At 37.4% G+C, this 18,395-nt stretch overlaps 3 protein-coding genes across 16 annotated transcripts in view; 1 reads left to right on the top strand and 2 right to left on the bottom strand.

Moving 5' to 3' along the window:
* Positions 1-675: 675 nt before the first annotated feature.
* LOC132155718 (BEN domain-containing protein 7-like) lies at positions 676-8,388 on the bottom strand. 3 transcript variants are annotated; one of them, XM_059564431.1, is made up of 10 exons: positions 8,077-8,388; positions 6,983-7,057; positions 6,623-6,913; positions 5,697-5,828; positions 5,313-5,617; positions 2,208-2,433; positions 1,613-1,726; positions 1,351-1,392; positions 1,090-1,137; positions 676-1,018 (listed from the first exon to the last, which is right to left on the bottom strand). In XM_059564431.1, exons 1-10 carry the CDS (start codon positions 8,138-8,140, stop codon positions 969-971), a joined length of 1,347 nt encoding a protein of 448 aa, XP_059420414.1. In that variant the 5' UTR covers positions 8,141-8,388; the 3' UTR covers positions 676-968. The 3 variants fall into 3 exon arrangements, with proteins under 3 accessions (XP_059420414.1, XP_059420415.1, XP_059420416.1); XM_059564432.1 differs by having other exon boundaries at positions 6,653-6,913; XM_059564433.1 differs by lacking the exon at positions 1,090-1,137.
* Positions 8,389-9,105: 717 nt separating this feature from the next.
* LOC132156315 (pre-mRNA-splicing factor 18-like) lies at positions 9,106-13,459 on the top strand. 2 transcript variants are annotated; one of them, XM_059565275.1, is made up of 11 exons: positions 9,106-9,286; positions 9,375-9,452; positions 10,101-10,127; positions 10,788-10,892; positions 10,970-11,083; positions 11,283-11,429; positions 12,280-12,348; positions 12,604-12,744; positions 12,852-12,923; positions 13,007-13,162; positions 13,282-13,459. In XM_059565275.1, exons 1-11 carry the CDS (start codon positions 9,221-9,223, stop codon positions 13,360-13,362), a joined length of 1,056 nt encoding a protein of 351 aa, XP_059421258.1. In that variant the 5' UTR covers positions 9,106-9,220; the 3' UTR covers positions 13,363-13,459. The 2 variants fall into 2 exon arrangements, with proteins under 2 accessions (XP_059421258.1, XP_059421259.1); XM_059565276.1 differs by lacking the exon at positions 10,101-10,127 and having other exon boundaries at positions 9,108-9,286.
* A 2,150-nt stretch (positions 13,460-15,609) lies between these two features.
* LOC132156312 (FERM domain-containing protein 4A-like) overlaps positions 15,610-18,395 on the bottom strand; it is a 151,864-nt gene continuing 149,078 nt past the window's right edge. For 9 of the 11 annotated variants that reach the window (XM_059565270.1, XM_059565271.1, XM_059565269.1 and 6 more), the window contains one exon: positions 15,610-18,204. In XM_059565270.1, coding sequence (XP_059421253.1) covers positions 18,099-18,204 — 106 coding nt within the window. In that variant the 3' untranslated portion in view covers positions 15,610-18,098. The remainder of the gene's footprint in view (positions 18,205-18,395) is intronic. The other 2 variants (XM_059565266.1, XM_059565267.1) reach the window with 1 other exon arrangement.

The raw sequence follows: 18,395 nt of genomic DNA, 5'->3' as shown, positions 1-18,395 counted from the left end.
CTACATAACCAGTCTGCCAGATTATATTACCAACAACACATTAGTAAGACTATGTTACATTAAATATTATTAATATAGAAAATGCCACATATTTCAGTGGAAAGTGTCAATAAACAGCACAGTTGTGAAATGACATCAGTTTGTTGCTTGGCATGAGAGAGTGAATTAAAGGCACAGTCATGTTTTCTCAGCAGTTCTGCTGATGATATTTGTGGGTGAAGCATTTGGATGAAGCTGAAAACCTACAAACACTTCCATATGTGACCCTGGAGCAAAAAAACAGTCATAAGGGTCATTTTTTTTAATTGAGATTTATACATCATGAATAAATAAGCTTTCCATTGATGTATGATCTGTTAGGACTTGACAATATTTTGCTGAGATACAACTATTTGAAAATCTTGAATGTGAGGGTGCAAAAAAAATCGAAATACTGAGAAAATCTCTTTTGAAGTTGTCCAAAAGAAGTTCTTAGCAATGCATATTAGTACGCAGAAATTAAGTTTTGATATATTTACAGTAGGAAATATTCAAAATATCTTCATGAAACATGATCTTTACTTAATATCCTAATGATTTTTGGCATAAAAGAAAACAGATCATTTTGACCCATACAATGTTTTTTTTTTTTTTTTTTTGGCTATTGCTAAAAATATACCCCAGTGACTTAAAAATGGTTTTGTGCTCCAGGGTCACATATATTCATAGAAGACAACTAGTGGGACATGGAAAACCCACTTTAAAATGATCAAATGAGAGTACTTGTGTTATAGAAGTGTGTCCATAGTTGCCAATTGATCAGCAAAATGTTGCCATATCCTTCCAGACAAACTTTCTGTCTGTTGCACAGCTGACCGTGAGAATTTCAGAGCTGTGTCTCTCCATACACTACATGCTAACAGACAAAACAATTCATATGACTCCTTTGCGGAGGTCGGAGGTTGCATTTTGTTGAAAACAATCTCTTCTCAGGCAGTCTCCATAGCAACTAGACATTCTGTTCTCTCATAAGCAGCACCTGCGGTACAGAAGAAAGGGTTACTTAAGCACAATGCCGCTTTTTGAGAGTAAAATGTTAAAGACTGCTACCTTTTTGTCTCACAGTTTCCACTTTATCAACAGTTTGCTGACATTTCTCTGAAAAATAAGATTCAGAAATATTAGTGGGAAAAATATTCCAGTGGAATTTTGTCCTCTGAAGTTATTTAGCATATTATTTATAGTATCTTCAACACATGGACATCATTCTAATAAACAGTTTGATATTGCAATATCATGAGGTGAAGGACACTCAATCTGAAGCGCTTTCATTCATTCTGTGTGTAGGTTTGGGTCAGTGTGTCTGAATACCTGTTTTGTGCTGAATATCATTACTGTCTGAGGTTGTCTCTGCTGCAAATCATTCAAAATAAATCAAATTATGATATTTAGGCATTTGTTCAATTAACATTTAAATGATCAACTAATTGTTTTAATAGCACTCATATAGCAAACAATGAATCATGAAGCAACAGCTTTGTTACAACTTTGAATCCTTGGTAATGTATGGCACCACTATATCTCTTTCTTTTAACTTGCCCTGAATGTATTTTCCTTTCTTTCATGTTCTCACCTCTTTTTAAGCGTCGCCGGGCAAGTTTAATCTGGTCTTGCAGAATCTGGACCCAGTCTCTGGGGCCAGGAAGCTTCTCAATTCCATTGGCTGTGCAATACTTTTCTGTGAACACTAGATAACAATTTTCACTTAGAAATTTCAAGGAAATGTAACAAAGAAATGCAAGTGCATAAATAATACTAAATATTTGTTATAATAATAAATACATATTTATAATAAATATAAATGTCACAATTAATTACAAAGAAATGCAACTACATAACATTTATTTATATATTTTATAGATATCTTATTATAATATATCAAACCAAATGCTACATGATTTTTACTTTTAGTTTGCATTTTAGTTTGAGTTTTATCACTTAAAACTTAACCATCTTCCTGTGAAATGTTATTAAAGAAAAATGTAATATTTTTAATAAACACCACATGGTTTGATTATTTATGACCTAATGCGATGACATTTTTCAAGTGTTACATACTTTTGTGCCCAAATACTTTTTAGGACCAATGTCAGGCAAAATTCATAATAATGTTCTCCTCTACACTGATGTTGTGCAAGTTCTGATCTGGTTCAGATACTTTCACAAACCTTTAATGGCTCCGACTATGTTTTGATCGAGTCCTTTCCTGGTGTCGTTCAGACCTCTCTTCCTCTTGCCGTTGGGCAGTGAGTTTGCCAGTGTGGTATCATCAAAGAACGCACACACCAGTTTCCTGAAGAGCAGGCTGCCAGAGCGAGTGTAGTTCAGTAAGATAGAGTCCAACTGTGCTTTAGGAATAAATACCTCATAATCCTCGGCCAACTGCACCTCCGGCTGGGAAAGACAGACGGGTGGGATATTAATAAAATGAATTAATACACCCTCCTGCACGTTGGAATTAACACAAACACTGACATGCAAACTGTTATTATCCAAAATTTCACTTTTGGTCCGGTGAGACAAAAGAAGATCATATTATTCATATTATATATATTTCTGAGACATATACTCATACATACACAATCTTTTCAGAATTAACACATAAGGTAGACAAGTGTGAAACCATGTTTATATACACCCCATCTCCTTCTGTTGTTTCTAACCTTCACTCATTCTGCTGAGAGAGGGAGACATGGCCGGCCATCAGTCTGATGGGTGCAAACATGCTCCAACATCTGAACTTGCCAACTTCAGAACTTTTATGTGAGTGTGTGTGTGTGTGTGTGTGTATGTATAGGGACTTAACTACATAGTAATTATGTATACATAGTTAACTAGATAGTATAATTATATATATATATATATATATATATATTACAGTTAGGAACCTAGGTGTGCTATTTGATCGCAATCTTTCCTTAGAAAGCCACGTTTCTAGCATTTGTAAAACTGCACTTTTCCATCTCAAAAATATATCTAAATTACGGCCTATGCTCTCAATGTTAAATGCAGGAATGTTAATCCATGCATTTACGACCTCAAGGTTAGATTATTGTAATGCTTTATTGGGTGGTTGTTCTGCACGCTTAGTAAACAAACTACAGTTAGTCCAAAATGCAGCAGCAAGAGTTCTTACTAGAACCAGGAAGTTTGACCATATTAGCCCGGTCCTGTCAACACTGCACTGGCTCCCTATCAAACATCGTATATATTTTAAAATATTGCTTATTACTTATAAAGCCCTGAATGGTTTAGCACCTCAGTATTTGAATAAGCTCCTTTTACATTATAATCCTCTCCGTCAGCTACGTTCTCAAAACTCAGGCAAGTTAATAATACCTAGAATATTAAAATCAACTGCGGGCGGCAGATCCTTTTTCTATTTGGCGCCTAAACTCTGGAATAACCATTGTTCGGGAGGCAGACACACTCTTGAAGTTTAAATCTAGATTAAAGACCCATCTCTTTAACCTGGCTTACACATAACACACTAATATGCTTCTAATATCCAAATCCGTTAAAGGATTTTTAGGCTGCATTAATAAGGTAAACCGGAACCGGAAACACTTCCCATAACAACCTATGTACTTGCTACATCATTAGAAGAATGGCATCTACGCTAATATTAGTCTGTTTCTCTCTTATTCCGAGGTCACCGTAGCCACCAGATCCAGTCTGTGTCCAGATCAGAGGGTCACTGCAGTCACCCGGATCCAGTATGTATCCAGACCAGATGGTGGATCAGCACCTAGAAAGGACCTCTACTGCCCTGAAAGCAACCTGTCCTCCAACCAATACGCCCGTATAGGTTGTTTGTCCAAATCCCTGAAATACGACCCATCAGAGCGTATACTACAATTGCGCCCCTATTGGCAAAAGGTCGTTTTCATATTAATGTTTTGTACTCTTTTATTTGCACTCTGATTTGCGTTTCGTGTAGCTCAGTTGGTAGATCATTGCGCTATACATTGATAGGTAATCATGCTATCATGGGTTCGATCCCAGGGAACGGATGTGCACGAAAATGTATATGCTCAATAAATCATAATTTAGCATGATTTCTGTGAGGGTTAGGAATAGGGGTGGGGTTAGGTGTGGTCATTCAACGAATAAGCCACCTAGTAAAATATGTAGGAAATACTGTGAGATCAGTGTAAAAAGCCCACACATTGCATTTAAATAAACGTGCGTTTTGATTGGTAATGACGTGATACGTCATTTCATGACGACAGACGCAACGCGATACTGTCATTATTTTTATGCCCGCTAGAGGGCGCTTAACTTTAAAACTTAAATATAGGTCGTAATAAGGTGCTTGCACAAACGACCTATATGGTCGTTTTTTGTTGGAGGACAGGCTCATTGAAAGACAGCGGAGACCAGGACAACTAGAGCCCCAGATACAGATCCCCTGTAAAGACCTTGTCTCAGAGGAGCACCAGGACAAGATCACAGGAAACAGATTATTCTTCTGCACAATCTGACTTTGCTGCAGCCTGGAATTGAACTACTGGTTTCGTCTGGTCAGAGGAGAACTGGCCCCCCAACTGAGCCTGGTTTCTCCCAAGGTTTTTTTCTCCATTCTGTCACCGATGGAGTTTCGGTTCCTTGCCGCTGTCGCCTCTGGCTTGCTTAGTTGGGGTCACTTCATCTACAGCGATATCTACTTGACTGCAAATAAATGCACAGACACTATTTAACTGAACAGAGATGACATAACTGAATCCAATGATGAACTGCCTTTAACTATCATTTTGCATTTTTGACACACTGTTTTCCTAATGAAAGTTGTTCAGTTGCTTTGACGCAATGTATTTTGTTTAAAGCGCTATATAAATAAAGGTGACTTGACTTGACTTGACTACCTAGTTAAGTCCATAGTTAACAGTAAGTCCATAGTTAAGTCCATAATATCAAACAAGCAACAGTGGTACTGTGAGTGTGTTATTGGTTTTATACAAAAGTTGCCAATTACTTTGTCTGCTTTTGACCTGCCAATGAAAATAGTTCAGAGAAAAAAAAAAAAAGAATAACAGATAGTGTTTGGTTAAGAGAACCATACAATGACTCATTCATAAAGAAAGCTATTTGATTAATTCCTGAATAAATCAGTTTTGATGAACTAATTGGTTTAATGAATATGAATATATTTTAATATATATTAATAATTATTACTTTAATAAATACTAAAATAATTACTTCATTTAAATTATATACATATATTTTTTTCTCCTTCATTCACAAATTCATTACCAGATCTGTTGACAGTGTACCTCTGTGGTGCTTTGGCCTCTGGTGTCGCTGTACTGAGAGGGAGGAGTCTTGGAGTTGGGAATGAGATCTGGGATAAATGTTGTCATTGTTGGCGGCATGTGCTCTCTTGACTGATTACACTCATTAACAGCATCAGCCTCAGTGGGTGGCGGCGTAGGTGTGGTTCTTTTAGTGGGCGTGGCCAGAACTGTCACTCTGTGACCTTGCCTCCTCTTTCGGCTCCTCCGAAAGGAGGCGGTTCGGGATGGAGCGATGGAGGTTCGGGATGAGAGCGAGACCTGGGAGCCCTGTTTGTCCTGAGATCCTGCGAGTACAGCAGAACACGGGTGAATGCGGCTGTACATGTGTTCAGTTAAGTTTGAGTGCAGTTCTGTTTGATTTACCTCTCTGAGTTTGGATTAGTTTCCTCATGGTACGTAACTCCAGCAGAATGGCTTGCAGGGTGCTCTTGCAGTTGCACATACAGCAGCTGGGCTCAGTTGCCATGGCAGCAGGCGCAGGGGGCAAGGCCATGTCTGAATCAGAATACACATGCATCATTAACACAACAGCCATCACTGATGATGTCTAACACCCAGGGGCTCCAAGCACACGGCACTACAGCTGTCTGACTTACTGACTCCAGTTTGAGTGTGTGTGTGCGTGTGTGTCTGTGGCAGACTGACAGTAAGGGAGTTATTGTGTCTTTTTGTGTGTATACAGAAGGAAGACATTACGTGTTTGCTGTGTTATCCAGAGCTGTCTAGACACTTGCTGCTGCAGTGCCAGACTGCACATCTTTCTATAGCCCACAGTCACATAAAACAACTTCCCCTGGAAAGAATCAGTTTAAAGAAAAAAGAAAGAAACAGCAGAGCCACTAAAAACACCAAACCTCATGATAAAATGCATAACTAGAGGTTAAGAGATAAAATAAAATAAAAAATAAAATACATTTATTAAAATAATAAATAAAAATAAAATACTAAACTAAGTGAAAATAAAATATATAATACAATTAAGTAAAAATAAATGTGCTAAACTAAGTGAACAAATAGAAAAATACAGTGGCCCAAATTTGTTATTCCTACAACATTTCAATTTCACAGATTTGGAAATTGTCCAACCAAGTTTAATCTGCAACCAAATGATGATGTGATTTATGCAATGCAATGCATTTGTCATTGATTTCAAATTCTTACATTTTAAAGCAAGACTTCTGTGTCCAAATATGTTTTGGGGCCACTGCATATAATTATAATCATAGTGTGAGGAACACAGCTAAACGTGGTCTGTTTTGCATTTGACAGAGTTTGCTCATTTAACAAACCTTCTGAAGGTACTGTAATAAAATCTCCACCATTAGTTTTCAAGTGGTTGAGCATTCTCTGGGTTTTGGAGCGGGTGCTGTACTGCCCGTGAGCCGTGAGGACTGAGCTCCAGCCACACTGGAGATGTTCAGGGGCTGGGCTCTGAGCCAAAGGCTCCTCCTGAGGCTCCTGTTTGAGGGTCTCACCCTCTCGTCCAACGCGCTGGTACACTCGTCCTGTCTTGTCACCCAGCAAGCGCATCATGCCTGTTATCTGTTTCTTTATCTCCATCCCTTCATCACCTAACCAGACTGAGAGACACAGTTAACACACAGAGTCTGCACACAGTCATGAAGTGTGTTATGATGAATGACAGTTACCTTCAGTCTCAGAGGCATCCAAGGCATCTCCTTCTGTGTCATTCTGGTCTACATCATCCATTTCATGGATAAAATCTAAATGAATCACAGCAGAGTTTTCACATCATTCTCTATCTATCTATCTATCTATCTATCTATCTATCTATCTATCTATCTATCTATCTATCTATCTATCTATCTATCTATCTATCTATCTATCTATCTATCAGTTTATGTCAATGACTTAAAAATATGTTTAACACTTCAGCATCGGCTTAATTTATATACACACAGTTCTGAGGATAAAGATCACCAAACACTAAATAAATTATACACCATATACACACCATGGTATCAAATCATAATACGTTTTGTTTAATTTTCTTTAATTTAATATAATTTTTAATTTTTTTCCTTTTTTTGGTCCGCTATTTGATAACTTTTGTATGACAATGTACAGTGTAATATACTAGAATGGATATCAGTCAAATTTCTGAAAGTGAATGCACTGATCCAACTCGGTTTTGATTAGGAAAAAATAAATAAATACAAAGTGAGGAAAAATACAAACTATTGAGTTCTCATCAGAACATGAAGGGGTTTCAGCATTTTTTAACAATTAAGTAAACTAATTTTAATAGCACAAATTTTGCATATAGTCTTAAAAATACATCTATAATACTTAATTGCATTCAATCTTAAATAATTTTAGAAGAAGTACTTGACATGTCATGCTGTTGCGTGTATGCGTGACGTCTGTGCGGTGCAGATGAATGATGAAGTGTTGCTGCAGGACCACCTGTAGGCTGACTGTGAAGAGCAGCAAACAGACCTTTATTATATTCCATCACACCTGAACAAGTGCACACGGACAGACTAAACGCATTAGAAGGTAGAAATGTTTTTACTATGAACGTTGCCGAAGAACATGTGATTAAACAAAACGAATAACCCAAACGATCCGATCAGAAAGAAGCGTCTTCCATTGTGAGGATGCGAGCAGGACAATGAGGGAATGAAACATTGTATCACAGGTGCATTCCAGAGTGCTGACGTAACGCCTCCGGCTGTGCTCTATTGTCTGCTGTCATCTACAGGACCTTGTGTCTGCTTACCTGCATCATTCACCAGTTTAAAGCTCTGCGATTTCCTGCTCCGCTTCCTCTCCACAAACTCCATCTTAAGGGCAGAGCGGTGAAGAGACAGAATCCAGCCGAGCTCATCAGCAGCACACAGGCTCTTTAATCACAGACTAACTCATTAAATCCAGCCGATGATGAGTGGAGCGAACCTGAGCTTTAATAATAATAAGCGCGGGTCCCTTTGGACTGATGATGATGATGAAGGTGGTGAGGAAGAGAAGGAGAATGGACAGGACGCGTTTACATTCTCCTGCGGGGCTGCTCGTTTATGATGTAAATAAATAAACCTCTAATTTCTTTCAGAATTCGTCACATCTATTCCTTTGCGCCACCTGATGGTCGCTAATATTTGTAGCCAGGGTCCAGATTTACATTGGACAGCCTGGCGTTCTGTTGTCAGGAGGAGAAGAAACTTTCCGAAGAGTTTTGAGTAATGCTTTGAAAAGTGCAAACTTTTCTATTTTCTTAAAAAAAAAAAAAAAAATAATAATAATAATAATACATATCTGTGTTTTAATAATGGAGAACGGGAAGCAAAAGCAGGAAATTAAAAAGAAAAAATAAGATCATTGAAAGTTATATTCTATAAAATATAGAAATAAATAAAATGAAACCTTACATTTATCCATTTAAAATAAACCTTAAATATCACCATAAAAAATAATGTAGGCCTAGTGACCGCTGTTCAGTTAACAAGCATTATGAAGGAAATACATAAAACACACAATTCCAGCTAAAATAAACACATTGAAATAATTATTTTAAACAGTTAATATTTCAATTCCACTAATATTCTTACGACAAAAATAATACAGTATGACATGAAGAAGATTCTACACAGCTAATCTGAAAAAGATACAAATACAAACAGTGTTCCTTCTCTTTTGTAATTTATATTGAGAACACAGAGATGAAGTTAGCGAGCATCATCAAACTTTTTCCAGCGTTAGTCTCACATTTGTCCACTAGGTGGCAGAAACGACACAGAGTGATCTCATGCAGCCAAAGAACGACGAACGGAGAACGGATGCGGAAACTGCTTCCAGGTGGATGTTTAGAAAAGAAAACAGACGCACTTTCTGATACAATCTTAAGAGTTTTTGTTACCTGTTGAGTTATGGACAGCCTCAAAGCAGAGATCGCGAGGAAAAGAAAACACATAGAGGAGAGTGAGCTGGTAGACGTGAGTGGCGTTAGCGACTGTTCTATGTTAATGTTGTTGTGTGCGGATGTGTGGATTGTGTAACGTTGTGCTCATGTTGTTTCTCCAGGACTCAAAGACATACTTTAAACGAGCTGATCTCACGCGTAAAGAAGATGAGGATTATCACAGGAGATGTGGATCTAAGGTATAAACTCCAGCTAGACATCATTATATCATGATGCATTTCTTCACTTACACATTCGTTAACTTCCATTTTTTCTCACGATGTTGAACACAGCTGCTCAAAAACTTTAACCACACTGTATTTGTAGTGTAATCCTTTTAATACATTTTTAGTTTACAATCTTTTAGCTGCCACGGACACCCAAATATAATCGTCCTAAAATTTAAAAGGCATCTACAACTATATTTTCACGTGTAAATTCACAATTGATGCAGTAAAAAAAATATTTGATACATATGTAAAATGTTATTTAGAAAATATTTATTATTACATTATGACATTTTTTTTATTACATTAATATAGTATTTTATTCATTCTAATCGATTTCTGTCTTAGTTACTTTGACTTTTGACTTTTTCACTGGACAAAGCAAAGCTATAGATGAATCAACATTTCTTGAAATCTGTTCTGATGAGGAAACAAACTCATCTAAATCCTGGATGGCCTGAGGGTGAATCAAATTGCAGCAAATTTTCATTTCTGGTTAACTTTTCCTATTCCTTTCTTTTTTCATCCTGGAGTGATGTCTTCTGTTTGCTGTGAATCTCTTCTCATATTCTCTTTCCTGCTGTCTGCGTCTGTGTGTGTGTGTGTGTTGTGTGAGTGTAGGTTTCTAATGAGCAGCCTGAGCGACAGGTAGGGCTCAGGCAGGTAGAATGCATGCAGCCGGACAAATGTTTGACCGAGTTTCACCATGACTCAAGAACATTTGTGTTTAATTGCCTTTGCTCCCTGTGTTGCACAAAGCTGGAGGCAGCACTATCCAAATTTCAGCCCAGCCGCATAATGATCATATTAAAACCGGTGCACTTGTGTGACAGATGCCCACCAATGAGCAAAGCTAAAGTTGTTTGAATTCCAGATGCCTTGCCTGCTCTCATTTACAATGCTGAACATTTGTAAGCTTTCTTTGTGGTTTTGATATTGCTTGCATGGAGAATTAAATTAAAACCAGTGTCAAGATACAGCTTCGATGTCAGAGCATGGCCATTGGCAATTCATATATGCTGTTCATGCATTGCATCTTGGGAGAATCCTATGCACTTCTATTTATATTAGATTAGATGAGGATTTACAAATGCTGCATGATTATATGGAGAAGTATTTATTTTTGGTCTTTCATTTAGGAAAATCTTGTAAGGATTTAAAATAAAAATTTAAAAATAAAAATTATTTTTGTTATTTATCAGTTGATGAATATTATCTTGCTAGCCGCCTTTCTTGATCTCACACTTATATGCTTTGCTGTGGTATCAGAATGATGTAACAGTCAATTTTTTTTATTCTCCCTCCAAGTTGGACAAGACTGTGGAGGAGGCGCCTCCATCTACATCATCCAACCCTGTGTCAGAACTGGAGCTCACGGAGGAGAAGCTGCCAATGACACTCTCTCGACAGGAGGTGGGTCATCCAATCAGAGCCAATCAGACCTCACTCTTTGTTCTTGTATGAATAATAAATCTTGTGGCTGTGTGCAGGTGATCAGACGTCTGAGGGAACGGGGCGAGCCGATCCGTCTGTTTGGTGAATCCGATTATGATGCTTTCCAGAGACTCCGGAAGATTGAATTCCAAGCACCAGAAGTAAACAATGTAAGACTGCATCTCCTCTCGCCATCTTCACACTCTTGTCATATAGTCCTTGTTTATTTACCAGGATTTCTTTTTATTGCTCTGCAAGAAATTTGCTTTCAAGAATATAGTATACTGTATGATGGACTTGTGCCGAATTTGACACACGATTTAAGGTTACCTTCTCTGTGTGTGTGTGTGTGTGTGTGTGTGTGTGTAGGGTTATAGGAATGATCTTAAGACTGCCATGGATACGATCAATCTGCAGTATCTGAATGAGATTGTCGGTGGAGCAGAAGGTGCTGAACAGGACACACAACACGATCTCAAAGTGCATGAAGAGAATACCACCATTGAGGAGCTAGAGGTAAACCCACACACACAAAGAACCCACAAAGTTAACTTACACTTATTCATTTCCTAATTTTTTAAATGAAAGAGTATGTGCATCCATTTAAAAAAAGGCTTCCAGTGTTGCCAGCTTCTGGTTATTTTAGCTGTACAAAAACAGTCCTTTATGCTGCTTGACATTGTAAATGTATTTGTTATCATTATTTAAATGTATCGTAATTATAAACTGGTTTGTAGTGCAAACCGTTTTACCATTTACTGCACTTTATTCTTCTAATCTTTTACCTTTAGTAGCTAATAAATAATAAGTCTTGCACATTCACAGAAAACATCTCACTTCAACATAGCAGTACAATTAAAGCATATCGATTCGAGAATCTGTGCTAATGTGCCTGATTAGAAGTACTTCTATCATGCTCTCACTAGGTGGCACTATAGTCCTGCATCTAATATCTAATGTTCTTCATAAGACCTGGGTTTGTGTTGATGAAACACTAGCAATTAATGAAATCTAAAAAATTTTAAATAAAAAAAATATATATAAAAACCATCAAAGTAAAACCCTTACTAAAAATAATATTTTGTTTACCTGTTTGTAATGTGGCCATTAACCAACAAAAAAAAAAAAAGAGAGCAGTGGACCTGTAAATGTGTTGTTAAATCATTAAAAGGGGTTTTTTACAAGTAAATCTTTTAGGTCAAAGGGGTTTGGCTGACCAAAAATGTTTGGGAAACCCTGAATCAGACTGTCTACATTACAATAGTATAATAACGGTCTGGAATGGATACTAATGTTCCTGTGATTTAACAACAGATGTGATGCTCTATAACTGCTACATTCATTTCTAACAACATGCATTAAACAGGCTTTGGGAGCGACTCTTGGCACTGGTGATGATTTTAGAGACATGGACATCATAAATAAAGTTTTAAGGGTATGTTTTTCTTTTTTACTTTAATTTAGCTTCGATTTAAAAGAAATTGTTTTAAATTCCTTTTGTAGCATTTCATTATTTTTACAGTAGTGCATTTAGACAATATTCTAATTAGATAATTTTGTTTTAAATCTTAATTAATGATTTAATAAGCATCTGATGCATAATTTAAAAAAGTAATCATTTTATTTTGTCTGCTTGTATGTGTGTTTTTAAAGTCAAAACCCATTTCTTTTGTTATTATTATAATTCTAGTTCTTGCTAGGAGTGTGGGCTAAAGATCTAAACAGCCGAGAGGACCGTGTGAAGCGTAGTGTCCAGGGCAAACTCGCCAGTGCCACCCAAAAACAGACTGAATCCTATCTGGGACCTCTGTTCAGAAAACTACGCAAGAAGGTAAGCTGTTCTACTAGCTAGATTTCGAATACTGCATTATTAGATAGAGACTCACAGGTTCATTGTGTCTTATATATATATATATATATATATATATATATATATAGAATTTGTCAGCAGATATTAAGGAGTCCATCATAGATATCATAAAGTTCATGCTGGAGAGAGAATATGTTAAGGTATGTTGTACTAATTGCAATACTTTCAGTTTGTAATTGGTGTATTTGTGAAGAAACCTGACTAACGTTCTGTGTACATGCAGGCAAATGATGCTTATCTGCAGATGGCTATAGGAAATGCTCCATGGCCCATCGGTGTGACCATGGTGGGTATCCACGCTCGTACCGGACGTGAGAAGATCTTCTCCAAACACGTCGCCCATGTGCTCAACGACGAGACCCAGAGGAAGTACATCCAGGTCTGAAATGACAGTATGAATAAAAGTGTGGGATTACATTGTGTGCGTTATATGAGCATTGTGATGTTCATGAGATTATTCATCAATCATTCTTTTTTTTTTTTTTTTTGTATTTTCAGGGGCTGAAAAGATTGATGACAGTCTGTCAGAAACATTTCACAACGGTTCCCTCAAAGTGTGTGGAATACAACGCTCTGTGACGTGCAGCATGTCGTATCGTATAACGTATGGCTGTCAATCATTCTCTCATGTTGTAAATAAATTATTTACTGTAAATAAACACCAATCTTGAGAACACGTGGATCTCTACAGGTTCTTTTTTATTTTATTTTTTTTTATCAATGCTAATGTTACTGTCGGATACAGGAGTGATCATTTCATTACATTTACTGATGCTTGATGCATTGACTTTAATGTCTCATAGATACTGAGCTAAACGCTACAGAGACGGTAGATTCATGAACAAATCAAGAGAAGTACGTCTTCCTTTACAGACAGGAAATATTCCTTTTAAGGGTGAATGAATACCCTTGCGATTTGAGTCACTATCAAAAAATGTCCAAATGCTACAACAACATCCCATGACTTGATCTGACCTCTTGAGATGAGTTAAAGGAAGTCCTGAGTCACAGGAAGAGTCGACTGACTTCCTCACTCAAATCAGATTTCCTTGAATTTCCCCCCCGACTGATTTCAAGATCTGGGAAGTTGATTCATTTTAGTGATTCAGTTGACAGATTCACTTTTAAGATGTTGATCTAAAAAGTGAGGGAACTGCAGGGGGTTTGTGAGTTGATGAAAAGCTAATAATTAAACCAGAAAGAGATCAAAATTCATTAATTTCTTATGGTTATGGCATATAACTTTCCCTGTAGTTTTACTGTCAAATTGACTTCTCCCTTATATGTTTCTAGAGGCATCATTTAACATTATTTACTGCATTTATCCAGTAAAAAACTTTTTCAGGTGTGATGACCAAAAATGTTGATGGGTTACACTTTATTTTAAGGTGTCCTTGTTACAGTGTAATTATATAAGTAAGGGGTAATATTAATTAGCTAGTACATATTTCTTAGTAATATTCTTATGTTTTTCTCAGTAATAATAGTTTTTGCTTTAATCATAATTACCTCTATATGCTCATTGTTTGAAATGTTGCAATATATATATATATATATATATATGATTAACCTCAGGTGTCATGACTACTTTAACAAAAGCAATGAACTTATTAATTTAAATCTGATTTACTGCAAAGTGACGTTGTTTAATGTTCTGCTAGTTCGGTTTTCCTGGACTCAAGTAACTTAGGGTTAAGTGTCTTACTCAAGGACACAATGGTAATGGTTGATGAATCATTTCTTGTGGAGAATGAACCACTGACCTTATGGTTTCAAGCCCAGATCTTTCAATACTACATCCCACTACTCCTTGAACTAATAGCTGTGGTGCTTTCTACAGCCTCTAGTGTTTATTTTGGCCTATAGTTGGCTGCCAAATTCGAACAATTCTCCAAAATAACTCCAAATGCCTTGACCTTCCATACTAAGGGTCACGGTGATGCTCTATGAAGTCAAGCTTTCATGTTCACTGAAAACAACATTCCTTGGGGTTCCTCAAGCCCGTCACACACAGCAGGGGAATGTCATGGATTCAGTGCCAAAAATATTTCATTCAACAAGCATCTACTGAGCTTTTACAGGAAATGGAAGAGTTCTATTAACACAGCGTCTCTTGTTGTTCACATTCCAGCTGCAGTACTGTAGGTACAGTAGACTCAGCTGTCCCAAAAAACACATCCCCAGCATCACACTGGCTTGTCCGCTAGCACAATAATAGCGGCCCCATCTCCAGTGTTTGGTTTTCCAGTGTTGTGTTCATGTTGCCAGAGGAGACCACAAGCCATTGTCCAGGACACAAACATACTCACTTCCTGTAGGACGATGGCACAAAACCTGCGAGTCATATTAACAGTATTCAAGAAGACTGTAGGGAGCTGATCAGAACCTTAGTAGGCATCGCATATAGAGTCCTATCTAAGAAAGGAAGTGATCACAGGGACTTATGAGAATAACTTGCATGTCTGCAATCAGAGTTATAAGTAATAGTTTTGTCATCATTTACTCACCCTTGTGATGTTCCAAACGTGATTTTTTAGCAGCAAATTTGGCAAATCAAATTTCAGTTTCATGTTCTCTGTATTTCGATCAGCGGGTGTGATTGTCAGCTTCAGCTGTGGCTGATCTCATTACACATGCAGGAACATAATCCACAAATTGAAATGGAAGAATTTTAATTAAGCCTGGAGGAAGCAGATCATCACCTTCCTCCACCTGAAGCAGAATGTTGGGTTAGGAATAACAATATATATACATTAACCATACGTATTCACTCATACGGGACACAAGAGATTTGAATAATAGCAACAAAGTGATTTCACGCTTAGGTTTAGAGAACATTCAGCAATAATTTATTTCAGGATCTCAAGAACCACCACATTTCCCATCTGGAAAATTCAGTATCATTTGCCAACAACACGTTTTTTGAAAAATGTTACTATACAAATTCTTAATAGAAAAAAAGAATAAATTAACTGTGGAATTTGCTTATATTTAACCCGCCCAACAATTCCACTTTAGTTTTTTCTACAACACCATTTTGTTTTGTCTGGTTATGTCTGAAAATGAAACATGCTTTATTGTCAAGATGAAGTGTGAAGATAGTTTAGTAACTAATGTCCTTCATTTTGCACAACTTGTATTAAAACTATTTACAACAGTTAGGAAAAGTCTACAGCTAGTGACTGGTCTTCCTGTAGCACCTGAACGTGTTGTTGCTCTTTCCCAGCTTAAAGACCCCAAAAATAAAACGAATACTGATTTATAAAAATCATTAAACGAAATGGTTTTACATTTTATTTTAAAAGAACCCAGTTTCCACAGTCCTGCCTATAAATATTGATAAACGTGTTAGTTGTTGTTTTTTTATATATAAAAAGATTTGTTTTTGTTATAGTGTACAGGTAGATGAGATCAGTGAGCTCACATTGGCCTAAGAGGATATGAGGTCTGAACGACCTCTAAATGAAGGGCTGTTTTTACACCGGGTTTTAATTTTAACATCAAGATGCATAACAGTGTGCTGAGCATGCACAAAAATAATGAACAATCAATTTTAGGGCAGATGAAAACATCTAGTTTACTTTCATGGAACATGAATCAGATGACTTTTAGATTTAATGTCTGGTGATTTGGACCCTTTCAAATACACATTAGTAATGACTGCTTATGTTAATGCACAAACTATTTACTTTTTTTTAGATCTGTTGAGTTGTAACGGCCAAGGGTGTGCTTTTAGCTACCTGTTTCTTAAGGTACTTTGCGTGTATAATGTTTCATATTTTGCAGAATGTGTAACAAATGCGGTTTTAGCATTATGGCTTGATGTTTCCTCGGTCAGACGATCGAGGTGAGGGGCACATGTGGTTTCGGATCTTGTTGACTACATGATAAAAGCATTAAACACCCTGTATTGTCTGAGCTTATGGTTTCTCACCGGCTGCTTTTAAAATGAATAACCTGCTTTAATCACATCACATTCTGGAATGCTGTTCTCCTGAAAGCCTTTAACAGGTCAGGGAGGAGGTAATGTCATTTTCGTAAAAATATTGTGTCGGTGTGCCACGTTGGGTTGTGCTCATCTGACTTTTGATGGTTTTATAAATACGAACGTAACGTCATAGTGTTACAGTTAAATAGTAAAATCCTGAATAAAAAACATACATAAAAACCGAAAACCAATAAGGCCAGGAGTGTTTGGAGAAGGTTTTTTGTGTGTCTCGTTACTTCACTGATGTCTCAACCCTATACGTGGGGGTTTGTGACTGTTCATGCACTGTCGACATACAGCAGGGTATTGTGGGATGTGCAGATCAAGCTCAGAGCACCATGGTTGGCGAGTTGCCGGTTGCAGCCTGAGTTGCAGTACTTTACAGATCAGTCATTTAAAGCCGAGGGTCATGCTAACCTCTTAACGTTTCAGATTTGTTTTTACAGCTATGGCTTCTAAGTTGGCTAATGTTCAGCAAAAATGGTTGAACTTCCTGGACCAGAATCAATGAAATTAAAAATGACAAATCAACATTACGCACGAAGACCACAATGTTTGGAATTTCTTTGAAATGACATACTTGTGACCTCATAATCTTGAGCGATATGATATGGGGACTCATCTTCCAATCCAGAACGACCAAAGAAAGGCTTCAGCCTTTTTTAAATGCTCTATTGTTATTCACAAAATATCAAAGTTCACAGACAGTGGGAGGGGCTTATGATGCACTCCAGTCCAATTAGCAGGGGTTCTGTAGTATGAAGGAGGGGCTTGGGGTCACATAACATTTTTTTTTTTAACAGAAAGAACATAAAGTTCTATAAAGGTGGTTAACGGCAAAGCAATCCATTGGAATTTTTTTTTTTGTGCATGTCATGTGCATGAGAGAGATTGACAGCGGCTCTCTGACATCAGTGCAGAGGGACACACACGACAGCACGGGACCAACGTCTATTTTAACATGTGTAGGCATGAGTGGGGTTCACTTAAAGTACAACGCATATAAGACGTTTCTCTTATGCACAGTGATCCAGCGATGGATTGAACACAGAGGGTTTGTGCATACAGAGGAACCGGCTGCCAGCTAACTGGGTCAAAGTTCAAAAGTCAAGATTGGAAGGGTCAGACAAGGTCAAGCTCTGTTCATTCAGACTCTTGTATTCCCATAGTTCATAAGCACTGTACCGCCGGATATACAGATAGACAGAGAGGAAGGAGAGGGCGAGGTGGTACTGACTCCATCCACCTTAGGTGTTTTCAGATGAGTTGAAGTCCAGACTGAGGTCAGGCCTTCTGAACACTCTTTTAAAGAGAGAGGGATGACGGTTTAGACGAGTGTTCCCGGCTTTGCCTTCTCGTGCCTGTACCACTGTACGTCCACAATCTCAGAGCACAGGGGACTGCTCAGGAAACAACTATCGGTGAACGGCGATCTGCAGATGATGAAGTAGAGAAAAGTGATATTTTTAATAGGTATATTTAACAGGCTGTACCATTTATACTCTGGTTGCTAGATTTACTTTTTGTGCAACTATCAGAAGACCCATATGGAATTGAATGTCATCTGAATAAACAGGATAATTTGAACATACTTTAAGCTATTCTTGTATATTTAACCGTGTAG

Source organism: Carassius carassius, chromosome 13 (assembly GCF_963082965.1).
Source record: "Carassius carassius chromosome 13, fCarCar2.1, whole genome shotgun sequence".
NCBI classification, from domain to species: domain Eukaryota; kingdom Metazoa; phylum Chordata; class Actinopteri; order Cypriniformes; family Cyprinidae; genus Carassius; species Carassius carassius.
The sequence above is the reverse complement of the archived record's forward strand: the minus strand, read 5'-3'. Positions and strand labels throughout refer to the sequence as shown.

Bases quoted from the DNA above. Each gene is read 5' to 3' on its own strand.
- LOC132156315 (XM_059565275.1), top strand. From the start codon at position 9,221: ATGGACAGCCTCAAAGCAGAGATCGCGAGGAAAAGAAAACACATAGAG. The intron at 10,128-10,787 runs GTAGGGCTCAGG...TCTCCCTCCAAG, and splicing joins ATGAGCAGCCTGAGCGACAG to TTGGACAAGACTGTGGAGGA. The intron at 13,163-13,281 runs GTCTGAAATGAC...TTGTATTTTCAG, and splicing joins CCCAGAGGAAGTACATCCAG to GGGCTGAAAAGATTGATGAC.
- LOC132155718 (XM_059564431.1), bottom strand. From the start codon at position 8,140: ATGGAGTTTGTGGAGAGGAAGCGGAGCAGGAAATCGCAGAGCTTTAAA. The intron at 6,914-6,982 runs GTAACTGTCATT...TGTGTCTCTCAG, and splicing joins GGATGCCTCTGAGACTGAAG to TCTGGTTAGGTGATGAAGGG. The intron at 1,019-1,089 runs GTAGCAGTCTTT...TCTGTACCGCAG, and splicing joins GGAAACTGTGAGACAAAAAG to GTGCTGCTTATGAGAGAACA.